General features: G+C 38.9%; 2 protein-coding genes across 2 annotated transcripts; both read left to right on the top strand.

Moving 5' to 3' along the window:
• Positions 1-10,153: 10,153 nt before the first annotated feature.
• LOC122331664 lies at positions 10,154-17,164 on the top strand. The gene is made up of 7 exons (XM_043229169.1): positions 10,154-10,341; positions 11,738-11,776; positions 12,279-12,528; positions 12,616-12,761; positions 16,208-16,487; positions 16,570-16,715; positions 16,893-17,164. Exons 1-7 carry the CDS (start codon positions 10,305-10,307, stop codon positions 17,162-17,164), a joined length of 1,170 nt encoding a protein of 389 aa, XP_043085104.1. The 5' UTR covers positions 10,154-10,304.
• Positions 17,165-19,296: 2,132 nt separating this feature from the next.
• Positions 19,297-23,836, top strand: LOC122331581 (SLAM family member 9-like). Its single transcript, XM_043229129.1, has 4 exons — positions 19,297-19,423; positions 21,572-21,898; positions 22,231-22,521; positions 22,649-23,836. Exons 1-4 carry the CDS (start codon positions 19,375-19,377, stop codon positions 22,756-22,758), a joined length of 777 nt encoding a protein of 258 aa, XP_043085064.1. The 5' UTR covers positions 19,297-19,374; the 3' UTR covers positions 22,759-23,836.
• Positions 23,837-27,007: the final 3,171 nt, after the last annotated feature.

The raw sequence follows: 27,007 nt of genomic DNA, 5'->3' as shown, positions 1-27,007 counted from the left end.
CCCGCTGGCTCTGCCCAGCCGTCGCGTATGCCTGCCTCAAGAGCGCACCCTAGAGACTATTTCCCGTGCGCTCCCTCCAGTGCCCGCGCCACGTGCGCTTTCCCTCCAGTGCCCGTGGCGCACGTGTCGCTCCCTCCAGTGCCCGCGCCACGTGCGCTTCCAGTTTTCCCACCCTCCCATCCTGGTCACACCATGTCGATGGATCCCAGCAGCCCCTGCGCTCATCCTCAGCTCATCAACTGGAGCTCGCCACGGGTCTGCCGGTCCCCATTGCCGATGAGGGTGAAGGATCCCTCGCCTCGCCGTCCTGCCTCCGAGTCCCAGACTCCATCTCGGCTCGTAGACCCGTCGGCTCCCCCTGGGCTCCTAGCTCCCTCCTCTCCACCGTGGTCCGTCAGTCCACCAGCTCCACAAGGCTCCATCGTCCCTCCGGCTCCGCCTTGGTCTGTCGTCGACCATCCGTCGCCTCTGGGTTCCTCTTCTCCGGCTTCGCCTCGTCCCTCCATCCCACCGGCTCAGTCAGGCTCCTCCTTCCCTCCGGCTTCACCTCAGTCCTCCGTCGCTCTGGCTCCGCAGCGTCCTTCCTGTCCCCTGTCTCCGCATCAGTCGCCGAAGCCTGCGGCGTCGCCTAGGACCTCCAGCGCCTCGGCGTCACCCTGGCTTTTCGGCATTCCGCCTCCGCCTCAGTCCCCTCCACCACCTGCTCCGCCGCCGTCGGTCAGCCTCATGGAGTCGATGGCTGTTCCTCCTCCATGGCTCCTCCCTCCGTCGGCTCCACCGTGGACCACCATAGCTGGGCTCTGGATCTCCTCCTGCTCCGGACTCCTCCTGTCTCCTCCCTGGCTCCTCCCTCCGTCTGTTCCTCCCTGGACTCCTGACTGTCTGCCCCCTCCTGGGGGCCGTCCTCCACTGGCTTGCCTGCCTTTGTATCTTTATTTTACCGTTTTGGGATTAAATCCATTTAAGTTCATTTTAAGTCTCGTGTGCTTAGTCTCACGAAAGCGCGAACATGACACAACCAAAGAAAATCTTCTCAACCAAGCTCACAAACAAAAAACAGAGATGTATCCATTATTTCTGTCCATTATTCAGTGGATGAAGGCAAAAAAAGATGAGGCATGGATCCAGTGGCTCACAATATCTATATTAAACCAAACAACAAAAACACTGGGATGAGACTCGCTCTCTTCATTTCATTAAATTCAATACCGTTTTAGTTTATTATTTATCTGCATTTCTTGACTTCATAGGGAATACTACTGAGTCAGAAATAATCAGACATGGACAAACACACCGGTGTAAATCTGAAACTGAAATCAAAAGAGTATAACTATTCTTTGTATGAAGATCAAAACTCTTGATGCAATCAGTGATATTTAGGCTGAAGAAGTTCCTGTAGCTCAACTAATAGAGCATGCTAGCAACTCATTCGCCTGGGAATACATATAACGCCAAAATGTGAAGCACGAGTGCCCTGTACACATGAACACGATGTGTTTGTGAGTCACAAGTCAGGCTGAAGGTAAAGGTTCAGTGCTGTACTGGAAGCCATCTTCATGGTGATTAGTAAGGTCTCCTGATTCTCTCTGTTTGCTTTCCATCTGAAAGCTTGTCTACAGTTCATCGTTACACACACATTGTGATGACTCATACACACACTCCCGAAGAAAACTTTTCATCTAACATGTTGTGTTTGGTCGTAGTCGATGTCAGAACGATACCTGCACGTCTAGACATTCACAGGTACAAACACTTTTTTAAACATCTGAAAAGTATTTGATTAGAAACCCAACATATATCCTTTCATTTACTTTTTTACTTTTGAAAGTTTTATGTTCTACAACAGTGGTTTTCAACCTGTAGGCCGCGGCCCCCCAGTGGGCTGCAACGGTATTGCAGGGGGGCAGCCAGTTATTATCAATAGAAATAATAATATTGCTAATGTACGTAAAAATGTGTAGTAATAATTAAATATCATAATTAATTAAATAACAAAAAATAATAATAAACTGTTACTATGCGTTTACCCGTTTATTCAATAAAGACAGTTAAAAGTCATGCTTCTGAGTACTCAGTTACTAACCCGACACAAATAACAGGTTCATTTAAATTTTTTTGCAGTGGGCCGCGGAAACATATGTGTTTGGTTGTGTGGGCTGTGAGTTAAAAAAGGTTGGGAACCACTGTTCTACAATATTCTTGTATTCTTTTCTTTTATATAATTCTCATTGGGTGATGATTTGTAGTTTTTATTCATTCAGTATAACCTGAAGAGATTAGATATGAAAACCGTGTCATACAGAAAGTCTGCTTATTTCACATTTAGATCTGTTTTTGAACAATAGTTGTTGGAGTTGTGTACGTGTCCACCGGGTGCCAGGCTTTGTCAGCCTGGTGGGAACAGAATGCTAGAGTTGAATATTGACAGTTCTGCACCTGTGGCCCTTTTAGTTTCAGTTTGATTCTTGGTCATAACACGGCCTCCGTATAATACTGATAGGGGCACCAGAAGAATCTGAAGGAGTGAAGATTCTGACGCACAAGAGATGTTTTGCCAATTGTTTTCATTTATTGTGTCTTGTCTTTTCCTCTATAAATAAAGCAACTTGTGACCTGAGCTTCGGAGGCAAAGGGAGGTAAAGGAGAAACCTGCTTTTCTCCCGCTTGCAACCGACAGCGCAATCCTTGCAAGCTAAAAATCCAAAAACTTGTCTTGTGTTTTATTTCGCCTTGAGTTGATCCTTCCTGGTAAAGAGCCGTTTGAGTGAAATAGTCTCAACAATAGTAATAGGTTCATTCCAGCTTTACAGTGTCCCTGTGAGTTTCGTGTGGTTTTTGTATTCAGTTTGTAGTATGTTTGTTCCTCTTGATAAGTGGTGTGTCTTCCTATTTTGTTAAGCTTGTGTGTATACAGCCCTTGTGTTTCTTTCTTTCCCAAATACCGCATCCAACAGTTGCAAGGGAAACACAGCGGTTTTCCCAAATGCCGTTTTTCCCAGTGATAACAAGATTTATCCACTCTGTGACCCAGCACGCAAAAAAATCGGTACGGTACAAAATCCTCACATAGCTGTACGCATGCAAGGATGGGGCCTAAACCATGGGAAAAAATATGTGGAAGCTGCTAAATCATACAAAGAGAGACTAAGCAGAAAAGGGAACCAACTAAAGTTAAAGCATGGCAAGAATCTTTACTTCGTTAGTTAATCTGTGTTTGTATTAGTTAAGATACTGGCCTAATATTCCACCTGGTTTACGAGAGATGAGAAGAAGAAACACGAAGTTGTTGTCAAGTTTCTCCGATCAGAAGCTCATTATCTCCTGATTAGCAGACGATCTGAGTCAGGTGTGTTAGATTCAGAGGGAGACGCTGAAGTGATGGGTTCTTCAGTCAGTTCTGCATCAGGACACTGGGAGAAATGAAGGTTCCCGTGAACGTCGAACATTGACTTATGGGACATCTCGGCTCCTTGTGTCTCTATGGTGACATCTAGTGGTCATTTTCAGCTTCGACAAAGAAACCGTTATTATAACGTATATGACCAATGATAATGTATGCTGTGTAAGTGATTTGGGGTGATTTTATTCAAAAACACAAACCGTTCTGCTGTTGAAGGACTTTTCCGATCGAAACGTGTTTGAATCTGCCTTTAGTCAAACTTGCCCTACTCTTTTTCCCATCACATACCAGACCGTTTATCATCACAAAAACGTTAAAAAATATTGAAAAAGTTGAAATGAAGCGCCTTATTAATAATGCAGTGTTATTAGATGTGCTCATTAGATGTGTTTTGGTCCCAATAAACTGGTGTTTGTCTGATAATTTATACTCAATATTATTCCATATCGTTTTATAATTTACTACAGTACTGAAGTATAAAATACTTTTGTCAAATATGTCAAGTTTATTAATTATGAAATAAGTTATGAACAAGCCATTCTTTGTGTGGTACCAGCCTCGACAGCTGTGCTGAATTCATGCATGTGTTTGTCATGTGACAATTAAGCATTTGTTGCTTACTGTACGCTGCTTCACACGCTATTCCTTAGAAAACAGTAGGTGCTATGCACTGAGTAGTCAGCAGTAAGCAAGAACAGGATGCCATTTCTTGACACAGCAACTGTCAACCCCTATAAAAAAACAGCAATGGTTTGTTCCAACATCACATGATGCGTTTTCCTTTTTTGGAGGGAAATTTGAAGATAGTGTGGCAGGTCATAACTCCTCCTCTTCAATGTTTCATCTATATTTGTGTTTACAGTTAGAGTAGATTACGTGACTGTCAGCTGTGTTATGAACAGCCGGGTCTGATGGGTTACTCTGTCGCTCTGAATAACTTCACATATATTTTATGAGTCTCATCTTCATCTTTTCTAGCCAGTTGCCAGTAACAGAAAGGGAACTGAAAGCAGACAGGAGGAAGTTGAGTCTTTTTTTTCTGATTCTGATTCAGAGTCTGATTGCCTGCTTTGTTTGTAAATGTTCTGTATCTGACGGCTGATGTAGTATTTGTTTCCAGTAAAATGCATTAATATCACTATTTATTTATTTTTAAATTAAAGCAAAATTTAATGAATTTGGTTTGAGACAATATTTGCAAAATAATGTACTTCTCTAAAAAGTACAAACTGGCAGATGCATTGTATACAGATATTTGGACATTTTTATTATAAGGCAAGACAAGGATACTGAACAGGAGAGTCATTTTAGCTATGCAGGTTGTCAGAAAATTACAGTTATGTTCATACTTTTTTTTAGCAACAAAAAAGCTTTTGCCCATTCATTTTAATACAGAAAAAACCTATGCTTTTTTCTTTAAATGTTGCAATTTTATTCTCATTTAGGGTCATGAACATGCATACAAACTTTCAACATGCTGATGTGTTTTGACATAAAAAAACATTTTAGTTACACTCATACTGTTCCCGGGGCATATTATTATGTTCTGACATTTTTTTTTTTTTTTACCATCCTATGAAGCAAGAAAGGTAGTTATTTTAATTTTGGGGTGATCTGTTCCCTTAACAAAAGCCAAAAACACAACTAACATTAACTTGTTAACTTTTAGATAGTCACAATATTTGTATTTTATAGAAAACCAGTTTGAAGCAAGCACAGTGTGAGATCCTGCGCTCGTTGAAGCCACCAGACGAGGCCACTATTTTCCCTGTGTTTTCTTGTCTCTGTTGTTATTTTTGTTTATTGGTGTAAGCTCAAAGTGCGATAACTAATGTCAACAAATACAGCTTGTGATTGTAATAATGCACTAGTAATTGCTGAAATCTGCATCAACTAAGATTAATAATTGTTATAAAAGTATTGTTCATTCTTAGTTTATTTTAACTAGTGAACCTTATTGTAAAGTGTTACCAAAACGCTTTTATATGAGAAACATAGTAGATAGCATTATATAAATCATTCTGACAGAACCTGAAGGAAATTAGACAACCCAACTAAATAATATGTAGGCTAATGTTTTGTGTTATGAACTCTCTCTGACGGCCACCAGGGGGAAACCTCCCTCTGAGTCTTAATCTTCCCAAACTACATTACCCATCATGCCCCAAACCTAGGAGTGTTTGTTGCCTGCCTTTCGACCCCTTGGCTGGATTCCCTGACTCTGATTTATACATTAAACAACATATTGAAGAAACATATTGAAATCTAGCTTTGTTTAATAAACGGAATTATAACTGTATTGACTTTGTCTCAATATCTGATGGACAGTGCCGTTATCTCTCCAATACCACATAACATTCACTATGAAGCAAAGCAGGTGTTTCATTGAGGGCTTAATGATGTCATGCTCATGACCAAGTCATTAAACTGATGTCACCAGAAAAGCTCCATATGACCATTACAGGTGCCGTACCACACAATGAAGGGGCTCTGGCTCTTCTCAGTTTGAGGAGGAAGTAGAGACGCTGCTGTGCTTTCCTGGCCAGTGCAGGAGAGGTCCTCTGTGATGTGAACACCCAGGAACTTGGTGCTGCTCACTCTCTCCACAACCGCACCATTGGTGGTCAGAGTAGCATGCTGGGTGTTCACTCTCCTGAAGTCAACAACAATCTCCTTCTTCTCCACCTCGCTCCTGTAGTTTGTGTCATCTCTGTTACTGATGAGACCCACCACAGTCGTGTCATCCGCAAACTTAGTGAAGAGATTGGATAAAAATATAAATATAAACATTTAGTTACTTAATTTATAATAATTCTTTAAATTATTATTATTAATTAGTTAATTAGAAAAAAATGCTTAAAGGCTGAAATGTAAAGTTTAGATGTTATGGTCTTAAAAAAAGAGTGTTGTGTTTAAACAGAAAATAAATTTAAATGTGCAGATTTTTACAAAGGAAATTATGTGGGAAACAAAAGTTTGGGAAAAGTGCTCTGTAATTGATAAGGATAAAATCTTGATATGGGTTGGAAAGTCTTAATAGTCGATTTTTCAGAAATTTGTATTATAGTGTTTTATTTTTAAAAAATATGTGTCATGAACCACGCCTGTGTGGCTCTCTCCGACAGCCACGGGGTTTCCCATATGCCCTTACCTTAGAATGATTACCTGCCCTGGTGTACCTCATTAGACCGGCTATTTAAGCTGTGCTCAGAACCTCATCATTGTGAAGTCTTATCCTTACCCTGGCTGATAATTCTGAGTGTTTATACCTGACTTTTTTCAGTTTTTACCTTGGACTGTCTATTGATTCCCTGTTTATTTGCTGCCTTCCCATTGACCCCGTGCCTGGATTTATCAACTCTGATATTTTCTGCCTTTCTCGACCCCTGCCTAGTACTGTTTATGATTCTGCCTCTGTCTCATATATCCCTGACACTGTTGTTGACTTTTTGGCTGTTAAACTATTCTCAATAAAGGGCTAGCAAATGGATGTCTCTGACTCTACGTTACAATATGTTAATTTGTTTTCCTTTTAATTTGAGTAAAATTTGTTTGGAATATATAAGGGTGAGTAATTATTAATTATTCACTTGAGTAATTAATCTCCTGGACTCATAAGGAACTCACACGATAGGGAGACCACTGTACTCACCACTGCCTAACGCCTGTGCATCAGAGATCTTCCACTATTGAGCAAGTCCTGTCAATTAGAATCCCCTGCAATCCCAGCCGAATATCAGGATCTGGCGGCAGCGTTCAGTGAGAGGGAGGCCACAAAATTACCACCACACCGTCCCTATGATTGTGCAATTTGATCTCATACCAGATGCAGTACCCACCAGTGATCGCATCTTCTCTCTATCACAATCTGAAACCATGAAGTCTTACACTGAGGAGGCTTCATCTGTCCCTCGACCTCACTTGCTTTGGCTGGGTTCTTCTTTGTTAAAAAGAAAGATGGTGGTCTTCATCCCTGCATTGACTACCCCAGCTTGAACGACATAACGGTGAAGTACAGGTAACCTTTACTGTGGAACTACTGAGTGCCAAACATTTTACCAAGCTCAGTCTGCGCAATGCCTATAACCTGATCAGTATTCATGAAGGGGATGAATAGAAAACTGCTTTGTCGAGCACTACTGGCCACTATGAATATTTGGTCATGCCGTTTAGCCTCTCCAATAGGTTTTCTGAGACATGCTGAACCAACACTTCTTTGTGTACATTGACAATATCCTCATATATTCACCAGAATTCTCATCTCAGGTCAAACATCCCATATCAGAGCAGTCCTTCAGCATCTCATACAGAATCACCTATATGCCAAATTGAAGAAGTGTGAGTTCCACCTGTCTCAAATCTCCTTCTTGGTGTACATTATTTGTCCCGAGGGTTAAACAAACACACAAGCTACAAAAATAACCACTTTTTTTTGAGGAAATTTGTTTGTTATTATTGTTTGTTATTTTGTTGTGATATGGGATGTAGGAAATGTTCTATAAAGCGTAGGGCATTGCAGAGATGCTATCTACAGATGGGACAGAAACTCTGTGTAAACATACAGTAATTTATGCATGGAAAAGGAGCCAAACTGGGTGTGAACACACCCTGTAGCTCCACACTGATTGGACAAGCACCCCTCAGGGCAAGTCCAAATCACCTGCTTAAAACTTTTAAGAAAGAAGCTTTCTAGGAGGAAGAGGAAGAGAAGGAGAAGTCTTCCCTCCATCAAAGAGTTTTACTACATCAGAGCAGTGCGCATTCCATTACTTATGCCGTCATCAACTGGCCACAACCCACAACACTAAAAGAGATACAATGCTTTCTAGGATTTGCAAACTTTTATCTGCAATTTCAGTGCCATGGCAGCACGACTCACATCCATAGTCAAGAAGGGGACTCGTCGTCTGCAATGGTCGCCCGAGTGCCTTGAGGTGTTCCAGGCGTTAAAGAAAAAGTTCAACACAGCACCCATTCTTCCCCATCCTGACCCACAGAAAGAATTTGTAGTGGAGGTGGATGATTCCAACACTGGCATCGGGGTGATACTGTCACAGCGTCATGTCACTGTCACCGCCAAAATCATTTCCCTGTGCCATCTACTCCCGCAAGCTCAACCCTGCTGAAAGGAACTATGATGTTGAAAATCAAGAGCTATTAACCATGAAGACCGCCTTCGATGAATGGTGGCATTGGTTGGAGGGGGTGAAACTGCCGTTCACGGTACTCATAGTTAATAGAAATCTAGAATATATCAGATCATATATCAGATCAGCTAAAAGACTGAACCCCAGACAAGCCAGATGGTCCTTATCTTTCACCATATTCGATTTCAAAATCACCTACTGTATATACCAGGATCCAAGAATGGACACTTTGACAGACAGTTTGAACATGCACTAAGCTCTCCCAGTCACAAACCCATCCTTCAACAAACCCTGATTGTAGCCCCAGTAGAATGGGACATCATAACTGAAATTACAGAGGCATTAAACAATGAACCACCACCACCTAATTGTCACTCACCTTCGTACCACAACATCTTCGTACCCGTCTTCTACAGTGGATTCATGACACTCCCAGTGCAGGACATCCTGGCATTCCCTGCAACTCTTCAACTCACCACAAACAAATTCTGGTGGCCCACTCTCCAGGCGGATGTGGTGAGAATCATACAGCAAAGTCATCTCATCAACGACCTGCAGGTCTGCTCCAGCCACTCTTCATTCCTCAAAGACCCTGGTCGCACATAGCAGTAGACCTTTTTACAGATTTACCACCTTCAAATAATTTCACCACCATTCTACCCATTGTTGATAGATTCTTCAAGGCCTGCAGGTTCATGCCCCTTCCCAAACTCCGCTCCTACTGTCACGACAATCAGCAGGATTGAAGCTGTTACCAATTGTTTTCATTTATTGTCCATCTCCACCGTCTTTTTCCTCTATAAATAAGTCGACTTGACCTCCCAGTTGTCAACACCTGGCTGCAAAGGAGTGAGGCAACAAGCAGGGAGGTCAAAGTAAACTGCAGTAACCAAAGGTTAATAAATAATCAAGGACCAGACCAGAATCACAGTAAGTAACAGAGGCCAAAGATGACTGAAGGAGACCAAACCAGGTCCAAGGAATTTCCAGATGTCAATTAAGATGGAGGGGCTTGGACTTGCAAGTTGGCACAACGTGAGTTCACAAACCTGCTTCTGTCTCTGTCTAATGCTTTGTTAACCGACAACATCAAAGTTAAAATCCTTGGAAGTAGTATTTCTTAAAATTCAAAAACTTTTGTCTTCATTCATGTTTTATTTAGAGTTGAGTTGATCCTGTCCTTTTTAGGTAAAGAGCCGATTGACCAGAAGAATCTGAAATAAGTCTCAACAAGAGATGTTGCCAATTGTTTTCATGATCTTGTCTTTTCCTCTGAAATAAAGCCTTGCATCACATGTAGCATTGTAGGCAAAAGCAGGGAAGGAGGTTACAGCCGGAGGTTAAACCTTTGATGCTTATTTGTTAATCTGTGTTTGTTTTAGTTTGTCTCACCTGATTTGAAGCCTTAGGCCTGTCTGAACTGTGTTTGTTTTAGTTTGCACGGGAACTGTTTCAGCACTCCCTTAAAAGATCTGTAGCTGAACATAATGTTTTGATTTGTTTGTTTCTTGAAGGTTATTGCACAGTATACATGACACTGAAGATGTACACAATAACAACTCTACAAAAAAATTCACACTTATCCTATAGACATTATGTGGGTGTGTTTGTTAGAAACATGCGAGACAGGTGAGTGTGATGAAGGGAGGAGAGTCCAGGTCGGTCATGTGATGCACATTTAAACAGATGATCCTTCATAAGACGTACATCACTAAAAAGGTTTTTCCTAAAGAAAGACTTGACTCCTTTCCTCAGCCATGAAGAATCTCTACAAGTGTCTGTGTATCTTACTGGGTAACGTACAACATTCAACATTTACTCTGCTATTTTACTAGATTTACACTGGTATTAATAATATTACATTGACATTGACATTTAAGAGTTTTCTGTAATGTCTTCCTTTGTTCAGAGATGCCAACACCTTTTAAAAAAAACAGTGTATGCCGATTAGGTGTGTTTTAAAGCTGGGATGCTGGTACTTAGCTGGTTTAACCAGAATATACTAAGCATAAATCACCAAAGCATCAGTTTTAACCAGCTCAATGAGCTTAACAAATCATTCTAATATGATGATTTACTGAACGAGAAACATGTCTGATTATTATCAATGTTTAAAACAGTTGTGCTGCCTTTTATTTTTTTGGAAACTGTGATTCATTCAATATTTCAGAATTAACAGAAGAACAGAACTGTGCATGTGTGTGTATGTATGTATATGTGTGTATGTGTGTATATTATATATATATATATATATATATATAAAACACACACACACTTTTTAAAGTTAGATTAAGGTTAGTTCAGTGTGTTGTGGTATTGTTTATCTGCTTTGTTTCAGTTTAGTATTTATTTGGATATACTTTACCAAACAAATGTAATGTAAAATATTTGCTTGTTTGTGTATGTAAATAGGTTGTAAAAATAGTTTTTCATACAGTGCTTCAGGCTGAAGGATTGCTGAATGACTAATGAAACGTTAACAGCAGGATGGGATAAAACAGTACATCTCTTTTCGATTACCACCCACTGCCCAATTTATACCAATGACAGAAATTGACAGAATAGCCGAATATGTGTTGCTACTGAGTTAAATCTATTTTGCACATTTAATATTTTTAGCACAATTAATATTTGAAATAGTTTAGTAATATTATTTTACAGTTACAATAGATGACAGTATAAGATAAACAGATTTGTACCCAGCGTGTATGTAAACTACTACCTGAAAGAGAGAAAGTGTCACAAACAAAGGCAAATAGATTCAGTTGCAAATGGATTACAATAAATGCCAACATTTTTAAAATGTGTGAAAATCTGTTATTCGGGTTTTATAGGTCCCTTATGTGTCCATCTCAAGGGAGGATGGCATCCAGCTGGTCAAAAAAATGACAAAAAGCATCCCCTTACCATCCCCTTTGGACAATTAATTTTGTGTATCCCGTAAAACTTATCTTTACAGTCAGATTCCTGAGAATCTCAAGTTTCTTGAGATATTATTTAACTATTTTGTAAAATAAAAATACACAGTTAAGAATAAGCTAAGCTAAATTTTCTGCCTTCAGGTGACAGTACACATTGGCTTATACCATATAACAATGGCCATATAAAAGAAACACAATTTTGAAATCATACGCGTTTGCGTTTTTCAAATGCAAATTTGAATGTGATTTAACAAAACCTCTTTCCACAGGGTTTTTATTAATTGAAAAAATGGCACGTGGACAAGAAGGTAAGAATCCCTCAGTGGCTATAAACTTTGTTCTGTTTTGTTTGTTAAATTTCAGATATAAAAGTACTTAGAAATTTTGTCCTTTCATGAAGATCTGATGTAGTTAGTTTTATAATCATGAGGGTTATAGTTCCCTGATACCAAGTCAGAAAATAAACATCTTATTAACAGGCAATATTTCCCTCCAAAATGTATCTTTCAGAAACAGCCTTTACATATATTTATTGTCAGATTATACTGATACTTGTTTAATAGAACATACCAAGCACATCATGCAAGGCCAAGATTAGAATTATACTGAATAACAAATGTCGGATTTTTAAAATAACAAAACAAGATCTTCACTATCATCCTTTTATCCTTGTTTTAAACATATGTTTTACACCCTTATTTCTGATCCTGTGGTAGATATATAGCTGATGAAGAATAATAAAGTTTGATAAAAGTCTTCAGCATTGGTAGATTATTTCTTGTTGGCCTTTATCCATGAATTTCCTTGCAGAGAATGCAGCACGATGGGGCATACCTACTCAGTCATCAACTTATGGAGGATCTATTCCTGAATTGGCTCTTGATGGATTGTCAAGCTGGACCCACACTAATACTGAAACCAACCCATGGTGGAGAGTGGATCTACTGAAAGTGTACAGAGTGAACAGAGTGACCATCACTAATAGACCGACTTATAATACGAGGATTAATGGAGCAGAGATTCGAATTGGGAACTTTCTTGACATTTACAGCAACACCATGTGAGGTTTTCTGTCTTTTAATTAGATTTTTGTTGCTGAAGTGAAGAATGAACTAAAATAGATAACAGAGGATCTTTCTGTTTGTAGATGTGGTGTGATTTCTTCTCTTGGAGCTGGTGCCACGGCCACTTTTTCATGCCATGGGATGGTGGGGCGTTATGTGGTTGTTGATATTCCTGGAAATCTGAAGATTCTTAGTATTGTTGAAGCTGGAGTCTACGGGTATTTGGCAGGTAATTCATTTTTGCAGCGCATTTTAATAATTTTTTTTTAAAATAAACATTTATATGTCATGGTGTTCAGCTGTTGTGCCACTCTTTTTAGACACTAGAGGACACTCTTCTCCATTCTCATTCATTCTTTCATTCCATTGGTTTATAACATGGCAAATCTTATTGGTGTAGACCTGGGCATGAAAATACCTTTGTGTACAATTTTGTAATTAATTTAGCAATAGTAATTATTATCTATTTAGTAACCATGGTCATTTTAGTCAGATGCTTCATGACTCTATTTCCGGGTTCTTCAAGCTGAATAGCGCAAAGTTAGTGTAACGGAAGCAGAGTCACACAGGTGGTAGGTAAAACATTCACAAGGTTTATTTACAAAGAAGAGCATTAGAGACAAAGAACCTGGTGGCAGAACCTGGCAGATCCATGACATTAAACCCCTCAGTTGATAACCGCAGGAACATCAGAAGTTTCTCTGGATCATGGGAATAAGAGAGGCAGGAAACTGTGCACGCACTGGAAGGGAGTGAGTGCAGAAGTAGGTTAAGTAGCAAAAAGGAATTTTGTGGGCTTACTCGGCCCAGCCTAAAAACTGATTCCAGGAGTTCTGATGGCTATGGCATAAGGTACAGAGAAATCGCTCCACTTCCTGGAATTTCTTCTGTGTCTGTCCATTGAATTGAGAGTGATATCCTGAGGAGAGGCTGACAGTCACACCTAGGAGAGAAAAGAAGGCCTTCTACACCATGGAAATAGTCCACGATCAGAGACAATATCCTCCAGGAGTCCAAATAACCTGAATACTTGATTAAACAACAACATTTCTGCAGGTTCCAGGGCGGTAGATAAACTCTTAAGGAGTAATAATCGGCAAAACTCTAAAAATCTGTCCACAATAACAAGAACACACGTGTTCCCTTCCAAGGGTAGCAGATCTGTAATGAAGTCCCCACCTAGTGACAAGGGGCGATTTGGGATTGGTTATGGACTTGCCAGCTGGTAAGTGTCATAGACCTTTGGACATAGCACAATCCCTACATCCACTCACGTACCTTCTCACATCCGTGGTCCCAGAAGCAATCTTGTAGCAGCGAAAGAGTGTTGATGGCCCCAGGGTGGTCAGTGCCCAAGTACGAGTGAGTGCATTAACCGGGGAACAAACTGTTTACCTGAGGTTCTTACGATCCGTCCAAACCATGAATGAATATGCAGCACCCTTCAGACACTCCTCTAGAGCCAGTTTTATAGCCAGTAGCTGCCTGTTGCCGATGTCGTAATTCATTTCCGCCGAGCTAAGCTTCCTGGAAATTTTGGCACATGAATGCAGTCCAGCTGGTTTCCTCTGCTGCTGAGATAATATAGCTCCTACTGGTGATAGAGGCATCTACAACCATAAAGGGGATTTCGGGATCAGGATGTACTAGGAGTGGGGTGTTAGTGAACGCCTGTTTTAGAGTAGTAGCTGCCGGATTTCAGGACAGAGACTTGGGTTTGCCTTTCAGGAGGGACGTTAGAGGACTGGTGATGATACTGTAATTATTGGTAAAACGACAATAGAAATTAGCAAATCCAAGAAATCTGGCCAGGAGGTAATTGCATAAACTTTCCCCTCATCCATCTGCACGCCACTTGAATCAATGATATATCCTAGAAATTGCACAGAGGGTAGATGAAAACTGAAATATTCAGGCTTTAGGAAGAGTTCATATTCGCATAATCCCTGTAACACCGCCGTCACATGTTCCTAGTGTTCCGAGATATTTTTGGAATAGATCAAAATGTCACCAATTTACAAACTTGTGCAGGAAATCTTGAAAAATCAAAGGTGCGTTGATGAGGCCATACAGCATAACAAGATACTCATAGTGACCAGTAAGGACCACAAAAGATGTCTTCCACTCATCAATCAATCATTTTTATTTATATAGCGCTTTTAACAACACAGGTTGTATGAAAGCACTGTACAGTTAATGTAGAAGAGTACAAGGGATGTATAATGACGAGAGTGACCAATTTGTTATTAAATGCAGAGACGATCTCTGTAATCAATTCGACGATAATCACTAGATGTTAAGTGTCCCCAACAAAGAAAGCCAGAGGAACCAAAACCCCATCCATACAGAATAGAGAAAAAAAAAACCTTATGAGAAACCAGACTCAGTTGGGGTCAGTTCTCCTCTGACCGGACGCCCAGCACTTAACTTCCAGTTCAATTTTAAACACAGCTGTGTCAGATAGTGTAAATGACTTAGTGTGTGTGTGTGTGTGTGTGTGTGTGTGTGTGTGTGTGTGTGTGTGTGTGTGTGTGTGTGTGTGTGTGTGTGTGTGTGTGTGTGTGTGTGTGTGTGTGTGTGTGTGTGTGTGTGTGTGTGTGTGTGTGTGTGTGCATCAGGATCTGGTGATCTGTCGACGGGCGCATCTAGGTGTTCTGGTCTCTGATGAACATAATCTCTGGGTGCTGATCCACCATCTAGTCTGGATACAAACTGTGAAAGCAGATTGAGAAAGAGACAGGACTAATATTAGCGTAGATGCCATTCTTTTTACGATGTCACAAGTGCATTGTGACATCATCTCCCTCTCTGATTCTTATCAGGTTATAAGGATCTTTGATTGTCCAGAAGACTGTTTTTCCAGGGGACTTTCTATGGACATAATGTCGATCTGTATGTTTTACCAACCACAGTTGTCCTAAAATGATGTCGGTGGTGGTTCCAGAACCAGTGAAAGTTGATTTTCTCAGTGTGTAGTTGTCCTACGGGTCCAAATTGATGATGAACATTCTGTTTGTTTTAATGTTTTTCCTGATTGTACCTGGTAGATTGTGTTGATATCTGACACTTGTAGTTTGAGCTGGCAGCAGAGGGTTCTGGCAATGAAATTCCCTGCTGATCCGGAATCGAGGAAAGTGACTGGTACAGAAACATATCAGGCAGTAAGCATTACACATGTAGTTAGGGGTTGCATCCTTTGACAGGATCAGTCAATCACACTACAAACAATACTTTGTATAAAGTGCTAATAACATTTTTATATATATATATATATATATATATATATATATATATATATATATATATATATATATATATATATATATATATATATGCAATATAAATGCACTTGAGGGAAGTATACATTAAAGTGAATTACAGTGTACTGATTAGGTTTTTAGGTTATTTGCCATAACGTTGTCATAAATTGTTTTTTTGTGCTTGAAGAACAGATGATGAGATTTAACAGAAACGTTTTATATGCCGATATTTATCATATATGGAAAAATAATAATATTTTAAGGCTGCTTAAGTAGGGGAGCTGATGAGGGACACAGATTGACATTCAGTTTGTAATTCTGTTTGGTGACAGTGGGATTGTTGTTGCAGAAATGACATGCTTTACCATCATGAACTCTGCATAAACATGGGTGACAATAGTTTTTTTTTTTTCAGGAAATCGGGCAGTAGGAGGAGCCACTTTACAGTCATCAACAAATGCAAGCTTGATTGCTGAGAAGGCCATTGATGGTAATCGAGGTCTCCAGCAGTTGTATACGGGATGCTCCTCAACCCTTAATGAGACAGACCCGTGGTGGAGGCTGGATCTGCATGATGTCTACCGAGTCAGTAACGTGATCGTCACTAACAGAAAAGACTGCTGTGCAGAACTAATAAACGGAGCAGAGATTCGCATCGGAAACTCTTTGGACAACAACGGGAACAATAATCCCATGTGAGAAACTAGAAAGAGCGTGAGACTACAAGGACAAATGTGAAGGATTAATGCAGATATGACAGTATGTGTTTCTCTGTAGATGTGCTGTTATTCCTGCTATTCCAGCAGGTGAGTCCTACAACTACTCATGTGATGGATTAGATGGACGTTACGTGAATATTCACATTCCTGGAGACGGGAAAATTCTTCTGCTTTGTGAGGTTGAAGTCTATGGGTACTTGGCAGGTAATTCATTGTTATAGAGCATTCTAACCAATATTCTACATTAATATATAATGAATGTAATATCATACCACACTTGAAACATTATAAAGGATCATAGCTTCCACAGTTCGGTTTGGTGAGGGTGACTGATGCAGTAATAACTCTCGTTATGAATTTTTTTTACCATACATCTTTTAGAAAATCTGGCAGTACCTGGAGCTGCTTTTCAGTCATCAACATCTATGAACGGGTTTGCTGAGAAGGCCATTGATCGAGGTCTCCAGCAGTTGTATACGGGATGCTCCTCAACCCTTAATGAGACAGACCCGTGGTGGAAGCTGGATCTGCGTTATATTTACCGAATCAATAAAGTGGTCATCACTAACAGAAAAGACTGCTGTGCAGAACAAATAAATGGAGCGGAGATTCACGTCGAAACTCTTTGGAGAACAACGAACAAGCGCCAATAATCCCATGTGAGAAACTACAAGTGGAGAAATCGTGAAACTTTGAGAACAATTGTGAAGGATTAATGCAGATATGGCAGTATTTTTTTCTTCTGTCTGTAGATGTGCTGTTATTCCTGCTATTCCAGCAGGTGAGTCCTACAACTACTTCTGCGGTGGGATGGAAGGACGTTACGTGACTCTGATCATTCCTGGAGACATGAAGATACTCACTCTGTGTGAGGTGAAGGTCTATGGACAAGGTATACATCAGTAATATTGCTGTATAATATATCACTTAATAATGTCTTCAGGTTAGTATATTTTGTAAATGACGCAGTGAGGAGCTTGGATAGGTTTTAATAAAAGCAAGCTTCTTTGTAAGGTGCAAACCATATTTTCATATTCACCTAAAGTATATGAATATATTTCTCTAGGTCCCTGTTTAAAAAAATCGTTTGTAAAGCTGTTGTTTCACTCCAGTAAAGATTTGACTGACCCTACAATGAGAAAAAACGTTCTGAAACGGGTGAGACAAAAAAACAAAATCAGCTGTCGTTCTTCTTCAGTGATGTTGCATTTGCAAAGAGAGAATCAGGATTTATTAGTCAGTTATTTACAACATAAACACATCTACCATATTCTCACATCTTAAAGAGACATGATTTCACAAAAGTACTGTTTGGTACACGAGAAATCCTCTGATCTAATCAGTTTAGTTTGAATCTTTTTTCCAGTTGGGATCTGCTCTGGCTGATAGAGGATTCACAAACGTGACACTGAGTTGGTCCCAAACGCCTAAACAGGAAGTGATGCGGATAGTGAACGATGACAATCGTGAGTATGTTGTCACAGCCATAGAATAACATATGACACGGGCTGCACAATTACAAATGATCATATAATCGTGATATGTAATAACAGAAATGTTTTATTTACAGGTCTCTGTAATACAAGACATTAATGGCCTGAAACTCAACAGTGTCTTTGACTCCCTAAATACACATTCATTAAATGTCTTCATTTCCACCACTAAATAAAATATAAAATAAGGTAACTGTGACGTTTTATCTCACAATTCTGAGGAGGAAATGAGAGACTATTACAATTGCATTCAGAATTATGACTGTTTCTTCTAATTATGAGAGTTGTAACTATGCTAAGTCTTTTTGCAATCGGTGCTAGAAGGTTTTGACTTGCAGAACTGTATCTATGCATTATAATTGTACTAATAGCATTGGTTAGATGGCAAATACATTATGTGGTTTTTATGACTATGTATAATTGATTGAATAGAGATTGTGCTTCCCCAAACAAAACTTTAGCCTACATATTATTTTGTTTGGTTGTCTAATTTCCTACGTTCTGACAAAGTTTTACGTAATGTTGTACATTAGTCTTTAAATATATTTGTAACTCCCTATTCCGAAATCTACCGTGTTACTTTAACACAAATGTTTTGGTAACACTTAACTCATGAACTTTATTGTAATGTTGTTAGCTAATGTTAACTAAGATTAATAAATGATATAGAAGTGTTGTTCATTCTTACCTCATGCTAATTTCAGCATGTACTAAAGCATTATTAAAATCACAAGTTGTACAATGTGAACTTAAGAAATATGCTTTCGACCCTAGAGGAAAAGAGGAAATAGACTGACCTTTAACCGCTGGGTGGACTCGTTGTCGTTCTGACATCAGACTTCTGGAAGGATATATAACGGTTGCATTGATTATGTCCCTCTTTATTTATTTTCAATAGCCTCTATCTCTGTTATTTATGATGTTAAACCTTTAAATAAAAGAAATGATTAGGTAATGTTGAAGTGTAGCTGAAATGTTGTTTCGACATTAATTGACAACATCAGATGGCAACATTATTTATGTTGACATTTCAGAGTTTTATTTTCAACATTTCAACACCGACCTTGATCAAATGATTATTCCTGTTTTTTTCCGTTTTTGATTTAACAGCTTAAAAGTTATTATACCCATTATATCAAAGTTATTAAAACCCAGTACTGTATGCTAAATCATTCTAGCGTTAAAGTCGTAGAGGTCAAATCAAAAAGTATCTGTGGTGACACACTGCTCATGTAAACGTGACACAATACTGTGAAAAAAGAGGATCTGAAGTGTAACCCACAACACACATACTCACTCGCTGGAGCAGTTCTTGAAGACTTCTGAAGTGTACGCTTCCATATTTCTCCTTTTCTGAACTCCTGAAGAAAATGTTCTGCTCATTTGTTTTTTGCTCTTTGTGCTTTTGGCATCTGGTTGGTAAGTTCTGAGCATTTCTAAAGCTTCAGTTGTACCAAAATGATAAATATATAGTCTGTTCCCACGTTCAGAGCATTGGTTGTGTCTTTTGTGTTTGGTTTAAACAGACCAACTATCTGTCACTAGAATATTATATTCATTTGGTTAGGACACCGTTATTTCCATCTGATGGGAAGGTATCTTCAAAGCTATTTTGCAAAGCTCAACAATCTATTCTTTTTTTACTCCTTGTAATGTATGGTAAAGAGAATTTGGTCTTTGTGTTCCTTATTTCTAAGACTACAAATAATTGTACCCAATGTGTATTAAAGAGATTTTTTTCATAATGTACATTTAAGAAGTTAGACTGAAATGACAATTCAAACATAAACCTGTATAAGCTGCTGTCACTGTTTCCCTCTAACCCATTTTCTTTCTCTTTTGGCTTACTTTTACTTTCTTCAAAGCATACAATCATTAGCCAGGTTTCCATCCAAATATCACATAAAACATTTGCAAACAAGCATCATTTCTATCCAACTGTCACGTTAACAGCTTAAAAGTTATTTATACCCATTATATCAAAGGCATTAAAACCCAGTACTGTATGCTAAATCATTCTAAATCGTTAAAGTCGTCAGAGGTCAAATCAAAATCAGTATCTGGCAGTGACACAACTCATGTAAACGTGACACAATACTGTGGGCGAAAAGAGGATCTGGCGAAACAATGCAACCTGCAGTTGACACACATACTCCTCTGACTGGAGCAGTTCTTGAAGACTTCTGAAGTGTATGCGCCACGCTCCATATTTCTCCTTTTCTGAACTCCTGAAGAAAATGTTCTGCTCAATGGTTTTTTTGCTCTTTGTGCTTTTGGCATCTGGTTGGTAAGTTCTGAGCATTTCTACCGCAGCTTCAGTTGTACCAAAATGATAAATATATAGTCTGTTCCCACGTTCAGAGCATTGGTTGTGTCTTTTGTGTTTGGTTTAAACAGACCAACTATCTGTCACTAGAATATTATATTCATTTGGTTAGGACAACTTGAGGAGGCGACACGAGTTATTTCCATCTGATGGGAAGGTATCTTCAAAGCTATTTTGCAAAGCTATTTTGCTAAGCGGGGGCGCACGGGGACTGAGCTTGCACGGCGCGGGCACTTTTTTTTACTCCTTGTAATGTATGGTAAAGAGAATTTGGTCTTTGTGTTCCTTATTTCTAAGACTACAAATAATTGTACCCAATGTGTATTAAAGAGATTTTTTTCATAATGTACATTTAAGAAGTTAGACTGAAATGACAATTCAAACATAAACCTGTATAAGCTGCTGTCACTGCTAACCCATTTTCTCTTTCTCTTTTCCCTTACTTTTACTTTCTTCAAAGCATACAATCATTAGCCAGGTTTCCATCCAAATATCACATAAAACATTTGCAAACAAGCATCATTTCTATCCAACGAGTCAACAAAGTTGGCAGGCTCTTGAGGCAGGGTCAGTAGGCAGCAAAACAATCAGCAGAAGACAGGCAGGGTCAAAACCAGATCCAGACCGTCACCGATAAACTTGGTGAGATCGGTCTGCTGGTTAAGTTGGGTTTTGCCATCCCATAGCGCAAAGACATATGACGTTTTTTTTTTTTTTTTTTTTTTAGAGACTTTAAAATGCACAATTATTTGCATCAACACATTTTTCATATGAGTCAAAAACCACTTCAAGTTAGTGTAAAATGTATATATTTGCATTACCATCATCTAGCCGGAATTAATGGGCAGGCAAACTCGATTTGTTTTTTATTTTACATTTTTATTTTTTTTTACTTTTTTTGAAAGATCAAAAGGTTAAACATTACAGATTTATTTTTAAAACCTTATTCGATCAGATTTCTTTTAGGGTGCCAATATATTTGTCTATGACTCTCTCTTTTTCTCTAAAACAGCCACTTATATAATAGAACCAACTTTTTTGTGGTTAGTGGTTTTTTTAGCCACTCTATTTTCACCAGCCATAATTTTGTTGGAAAACTATTATTCAATGTTTTACAGGCAACCTCCGTCTTTGGCAACCTTTATCGTAAAATAAATTGACCAGATATATTTACTTAAGCGTACCTGAACTTAAATGTGCTATTGAATAATAATAATAATAATACAAACTCTGTTCTGCAGTGATTGATCATTCCGATGCAGTGAAAACGGTGTCAGTGACTGTGGGAGAAACCGTCACTCTACAGACCAATGTTACTCAGCTGCAGGAAAATGATCTGATATTGTGGACATTTGGACATCCAGACAGTCGTATAGCTGAAATCAAGGCTGGAAACGTCTCCACATACGATGATGTTCCTGACGGGAGATTCAGAAACAGACTGAAGCTGGATCGTCAGACTGGATCTCTGAACATCACGAACAGCAGAACCACCGACTCTGGGATTTACCAAATGACCATCAAGAGCAAGAAAGAAAACACATTCAGATTCAGTGTCACGGTCTACGGTGAGAGTCTAGCATTTATTAGACGACTTATCAGTTTTATTAATCTAATATTGGGGTGGGCTTCAGTGCCATAATAACTCTGACGTGATGGTCTTCAATTCAAGCACGCCCAGATTAAAGACGTGGCGAATCACTGTGATTTGTTTCATGATACCTGTCATCCATCTGGGACCGTCCAAAAATAATGCGGTTTGTTTTGTGCTTTGGTGAAAATCGAAGTGTTCCCTCAATATGGAAGCAACTTTTTTGGAAGTTTACGTTTTAATTTAACTGTACTTTAGGAGATGTAAAATGCTGTTTTAGTTACATACTTTTAATTCTCTTCATTTCAGATGATCTGCCTGTTCCCGTCATCAGCCGTGACTCTTCACAGTGTTCTTCATCATCACCACCATCTTGTTCGTTGGTGTGTTCGTCCATCAATTCGAATAATGCAACCCTCTCCTGGTACAAAAGAAACCAATTCGTGTCCAGCGTCAGTTTGACTCATGTCAGCTTCAATCTCTCTCTGTTTCTGGAAGTGGAATATCAGGATAAAAACCCCTACAGCTGTGTGCTCAAAAATCCCATCGGCAACCGGACCACACATCTCAACTTCACTCAACTCTGTGGCACATGTGAAGGTACCGCAGCCACATTTATTAACGGAATTTTACAGAGAATGATCATTTAAGATAGGAGCATCTGTCATTTCTTATCATATTGACTTATGATTCTGATAGAAACTCTCAATTCTGTTTTATTGTGCAGTTGTTGTTTCAGAAGGCCACGCCCATTGTTGTGATTCTGTTGAAGCTGCGCTCCGATTGGTCGTCACTGCTGTGATGGGAGTGGCTGCTGCGACTGCTGTTTTTGGTTAATGACATCTGATCCTCAAGAGGCTAAACGGAGAAAGTTTTGGAGAAGTTTCGAGTCAACATTTCTGTCACCATAACTGTGAATTTTGGACGATTTTGCTGTTGCATCTACTCGATTATTTTAAATTTAGAAATGTTTATTAAAACTGGCTCCAGGGCTGCTTTTCCAAAAGCATTGAAAGCCAATTTGATTATTATGGAGACCAATAGATCTACAATCTACTTGGGCTTTCAACACTTTTCCAAAAATGAAACGTGAAACAAGACTTGTAGAGTCTGCAACAGCAAAACAGTGTTCTGTTTGGCACGGCCCAGCTTAAATGGCCGGCAAACAGCAAAACACTGCAGAAGAAGCAAAAATAACAAATAACAAAATAAGAGTCCTTTTTCATTCTGTTCATGTAAATCAGTATACAATCATCAATTTGTATACTGACAATGATTCAGTAAATAAAGCAATGTACAATAGTCAAACATACAAATCATTTGATCATTTAGTTCATAGTTTAGTTAATATTTGGAGCGATGGATGCCTGGACGAAGGCTTAATTTTTCTGAAAACCTAAAATATATGACTAGAATTAAGATTGTTTCAGTTCTTTTGCTTGTAGCTCAAAATGAAATTATGGACAGCATGGGTATGGTTAATGATGAATCAGCTCATTCCTCATCTGTGGAGCTAGCATAGCAATAGCTGAGAGACAACCCACAAAAGACAAAAGGCCATTACCCACCAGGTACATCAATGAGAAAGGAATTGTTACACTAAGCAGGCAGCAATCTTTTTTTTACCAAATCAACTAAAAGGTCACAGGCTGCATGCAACCAAAGCTTCATGAAGGAGGTGAAGAAGCACTTCGTGAACACGAACATGCAATCTGAAAGGTTTTCAGTCACAACCGACGGTCACGTGACTAGGCTGCTTCACGTTTATAATGTTAATACTATCTCTAACCAGGAGAGGTCACTCTAGACGATCCCTTATTCATTTCAGCGCCGTAGGACATGCACTTTAAACATTCAGTAACATTAGCAAACAATAAATGAAAAAGTGACAATAAAAACGGTATTTTCCAGTCAAGATGGTAAATGGATTATTTTTTTCCACATTCAAGGGGATACCCATATGTTTGGATTGTTTCTAAATCTGTATGATTCATCACAAGGGTAAAATGCATGTTTACTTTTAAGTAAGCTATGGGAACTCTTAAATGGTACAAAAAGTCTAAATTAGAAAAGACCGAAAGACAAGAATTGCTAAATGGATTTAATTTAAAGAGTCTACGATTTCACCGAATAAACCTGATGGCAGCCCAGCTACTGTTAAGTAATCTGGTGACCAAAGTTACGAGGTAACTAGTCTAGTCTTGTGTTGGTAACCAGTTCGTCCTTTGATTTTAGTAAAAAGAAATGTAAAAGATCTTGTAGACAATGGGATGTATTGGCAGCTTTACAGATTTGTAGCACGTGTGTGTGTGTTGTTCATAAACTAATAATTGAGTCACGTGTCATCACTTCTTCCGGCGTCACATGACCCTCCTCACTCCACCAATAAGACTGAAGACATAAAATCTTATACCATTTGATAAATTATAGAAAAGGGATATCAAAAATGAAAGTTATATAATTTACTCGCCCTAAAGTTGCTGTTCTGTGTTTAATGTGTTTTACAACACCCCGCTGTTTTTATGCTTATAACATTCTCAAATACACGTTTTTTTGGCATTTCAGCCCAGTGTGCGATGCAGCTCCTTTTTGTCGTACGGTCTCACTTAACTAACAAATGAGATCCCACAGTGTGACATGATCATCGTTCTTTTTTTATTCTGTGATGTTGGTACCCACTACTTTCTTTCTATATCCGGGGTCTTCAGGGTGGTACTCAAGGTCCTCCAGTTCCTCGTAACACTGAGCTGTCTTCAGATACAAGATTTCAGCCTGGTTCCTTCAGTGTAGTTTTTTTAATAAATCAAGGATTTACTTTTAAATGTTAACAGAATAATTCACCAACAGAAAGTATTGAGCTTAAACTGCTCAGTAACTCAGGTTTGATTTGAATGGGAGTGGACAGTCTAATAACGTCCTGTTCCTGACGTTCATTCAGAACAGCATGTTTGCATTTTATTCTAATTGTCCTCAGGTACAGCCTGAACTGAGCACCGTCATGAATCACAGCTTTCTGTGTCTGTGTATAATGGTGCTCAGAGCAGGGAGTATATAGGCATAGATGCACTGTCCTTGAGTTTTTTTTAAGTTTATAAGAAAATATATCCCAGGTTTCACAGACAAGGCTTAAGTCTAGTTCTAGACTAAAATTTCAATGTGATTTAAATGTGGTTGAACTGAAAGGAACTGGGGCCTGTATTATGGCGACTGATAAACAAACTCACGGTAACAGGATTAGTTTTGATCTGACAAAACCCCACCGAACGAAACCAGTCCAGTCTGGGTTTGTCGGTACCATGAAGCTGATCGTCAGCTTTCTCTGACAACTCAGGCTTGATCCTGACTTAAGGGAGCATGCGCACATGAACGTGTGACATCAGTAATGAGGAGCCAATCACGAGCCTTGAAACTGTGATTCACTTCTTGTGAGAGAGTCGGCGTGAATCACTATCAAAGACTGAAAGATTGAAGAACTTCAGATCAAGATGAAACGATCATCAGTGAAAGAGGAAAATGTGAAGAAAACAGCTTACCATAAAAGTGCAAGTTGTACTTTATAAAGTTGTAGGTATAACACTAACACACTATGTAAAACACTTAAATATCTATTGATTGTCTTTTAACACATATCCATTTTTACGTTAACTTAAAATCTTAATAATTACTATTAAACAAAGCTGGCTTTTGTAATGGATTAAGGAGATAATAATTATATAAATCATATAAAATAATTATAAAAACTAATCATCTCTAAAAATCTGATTTTATCTTAACCCTAATGTTTAATCCTTTAATTTGGAGTAAGAAAATCTGGGGGAGTGGCTTATTGCATCAGAGATGTGTCATTTAGCTTGAAGCTGATTGGTCAAATTTTACTTTGAGCTTTCCAAACCAGAGCACAACCTGTCCTGGAGCAGGTTAGCTGTGGAGTGTTGCTATGGCAATGAATGCTGCTAAAACTGCTGCCACACCAAACCAATTTCATGCTTCCATGGTACTGTACGAGCTTGCATCTATGGACAGGACACTTAGCGCCTTTTTCAATTGACATCTTAGCTAAAGTTGAAATAACCAATTGCTAGTTAAAAAATAATTCATGCTAATTGAATTGTAAATAAATGGTGGTACTTAAATTCTAAATAGCAAAAACATAAATTTTAATGTTAAAATTAACATCTAGCATGTGCTGCAGTCCCAGCCAGGCTATCTGTAATCAGAAGCACATTTAAAACTAATTTCATTCGTTTCCTGGAATCATTACTGGATTACAATCCGCCATCAAAATGATTTTTTTGATTGAACAACATTTGATTATTCCAGCTGCTATGAGCATAGGATAACTTGTAAATATACAATGCGCAACCTGCAGGATCCTGAGGTGAATAAGCCAAGTCGGAGCTCAATCTTTATGTTTACATACGTGATGTAATGATGCAGTGCCATGTTCGAATTTCCCGCCAAAGCCTACCCATCTACCCATCCAGAAGCGACATCACCGTTCACGGTCAATAAGGCATAGTCCACAAAATGAGCCAGAGAAGACCATGGACCCCTGCATCTCAGCTGAGATCGCAAAGGCTGTTTAATGCCATCGCAAAATATCTTATCAACCAAATAATAACTGGGCACAGAAGACTCAAACACGAAACAGGCCTTGTAGAGTGGAAAACAATGAAACGTAGCTGATCGTAAATAAAAGGGATAACAAGTCAACACGGGGGAAGCAATAATTTTGATCAAAAATTAAATATGTGTATCTTTTTGTAATTTTGGACCCATCTGAAATGTCATACCGTTGATATTTAAGAAGTTAAAGTAAATACATTAGCAAATAATTACTTAATACGGACAGAAAGCCAAAGGTTGTGCTGAAAGATGTAGGCTACATAATCTTCCAGGATTATGAACATCAACAATAATTTGGGACAAATATAATGTTATATTATGGAAAACCATGTGAGTGGCTCTTTGGTCCCCGCCAATATCAAAAGCAAACCTACGCCCTTGGTTAATAAATAATCAAGAACCAGACCAGAATGACAGTAAGTAACCAGGTCCAAGGAATTTCCAGATGTCAATTAAGATG

The sequence above is a fragment of the Puntigrus tetrazona genome, unplaced genomic scaffold, assembly GCF_018831695.1.
Source record: "Puntigrus tetrazona isolate hp1 unplaced genomic scaffold, ASM1883169v1 S000000001, whole genome shotgun sequence".
Taxonomy (NCBI): domain Eukaryota; kingdom Metazoa; phylum Chordata; class Actinopteri; order Cypriniformes; family Cyprinidae; genus Puntigrus; species Puntigrus tetrazona.
The sequence above is the reverse complement of the archived record's forward strand: the minus strand, read 5'-3'. Positions and strand labels throughout refer to the sequence as shown.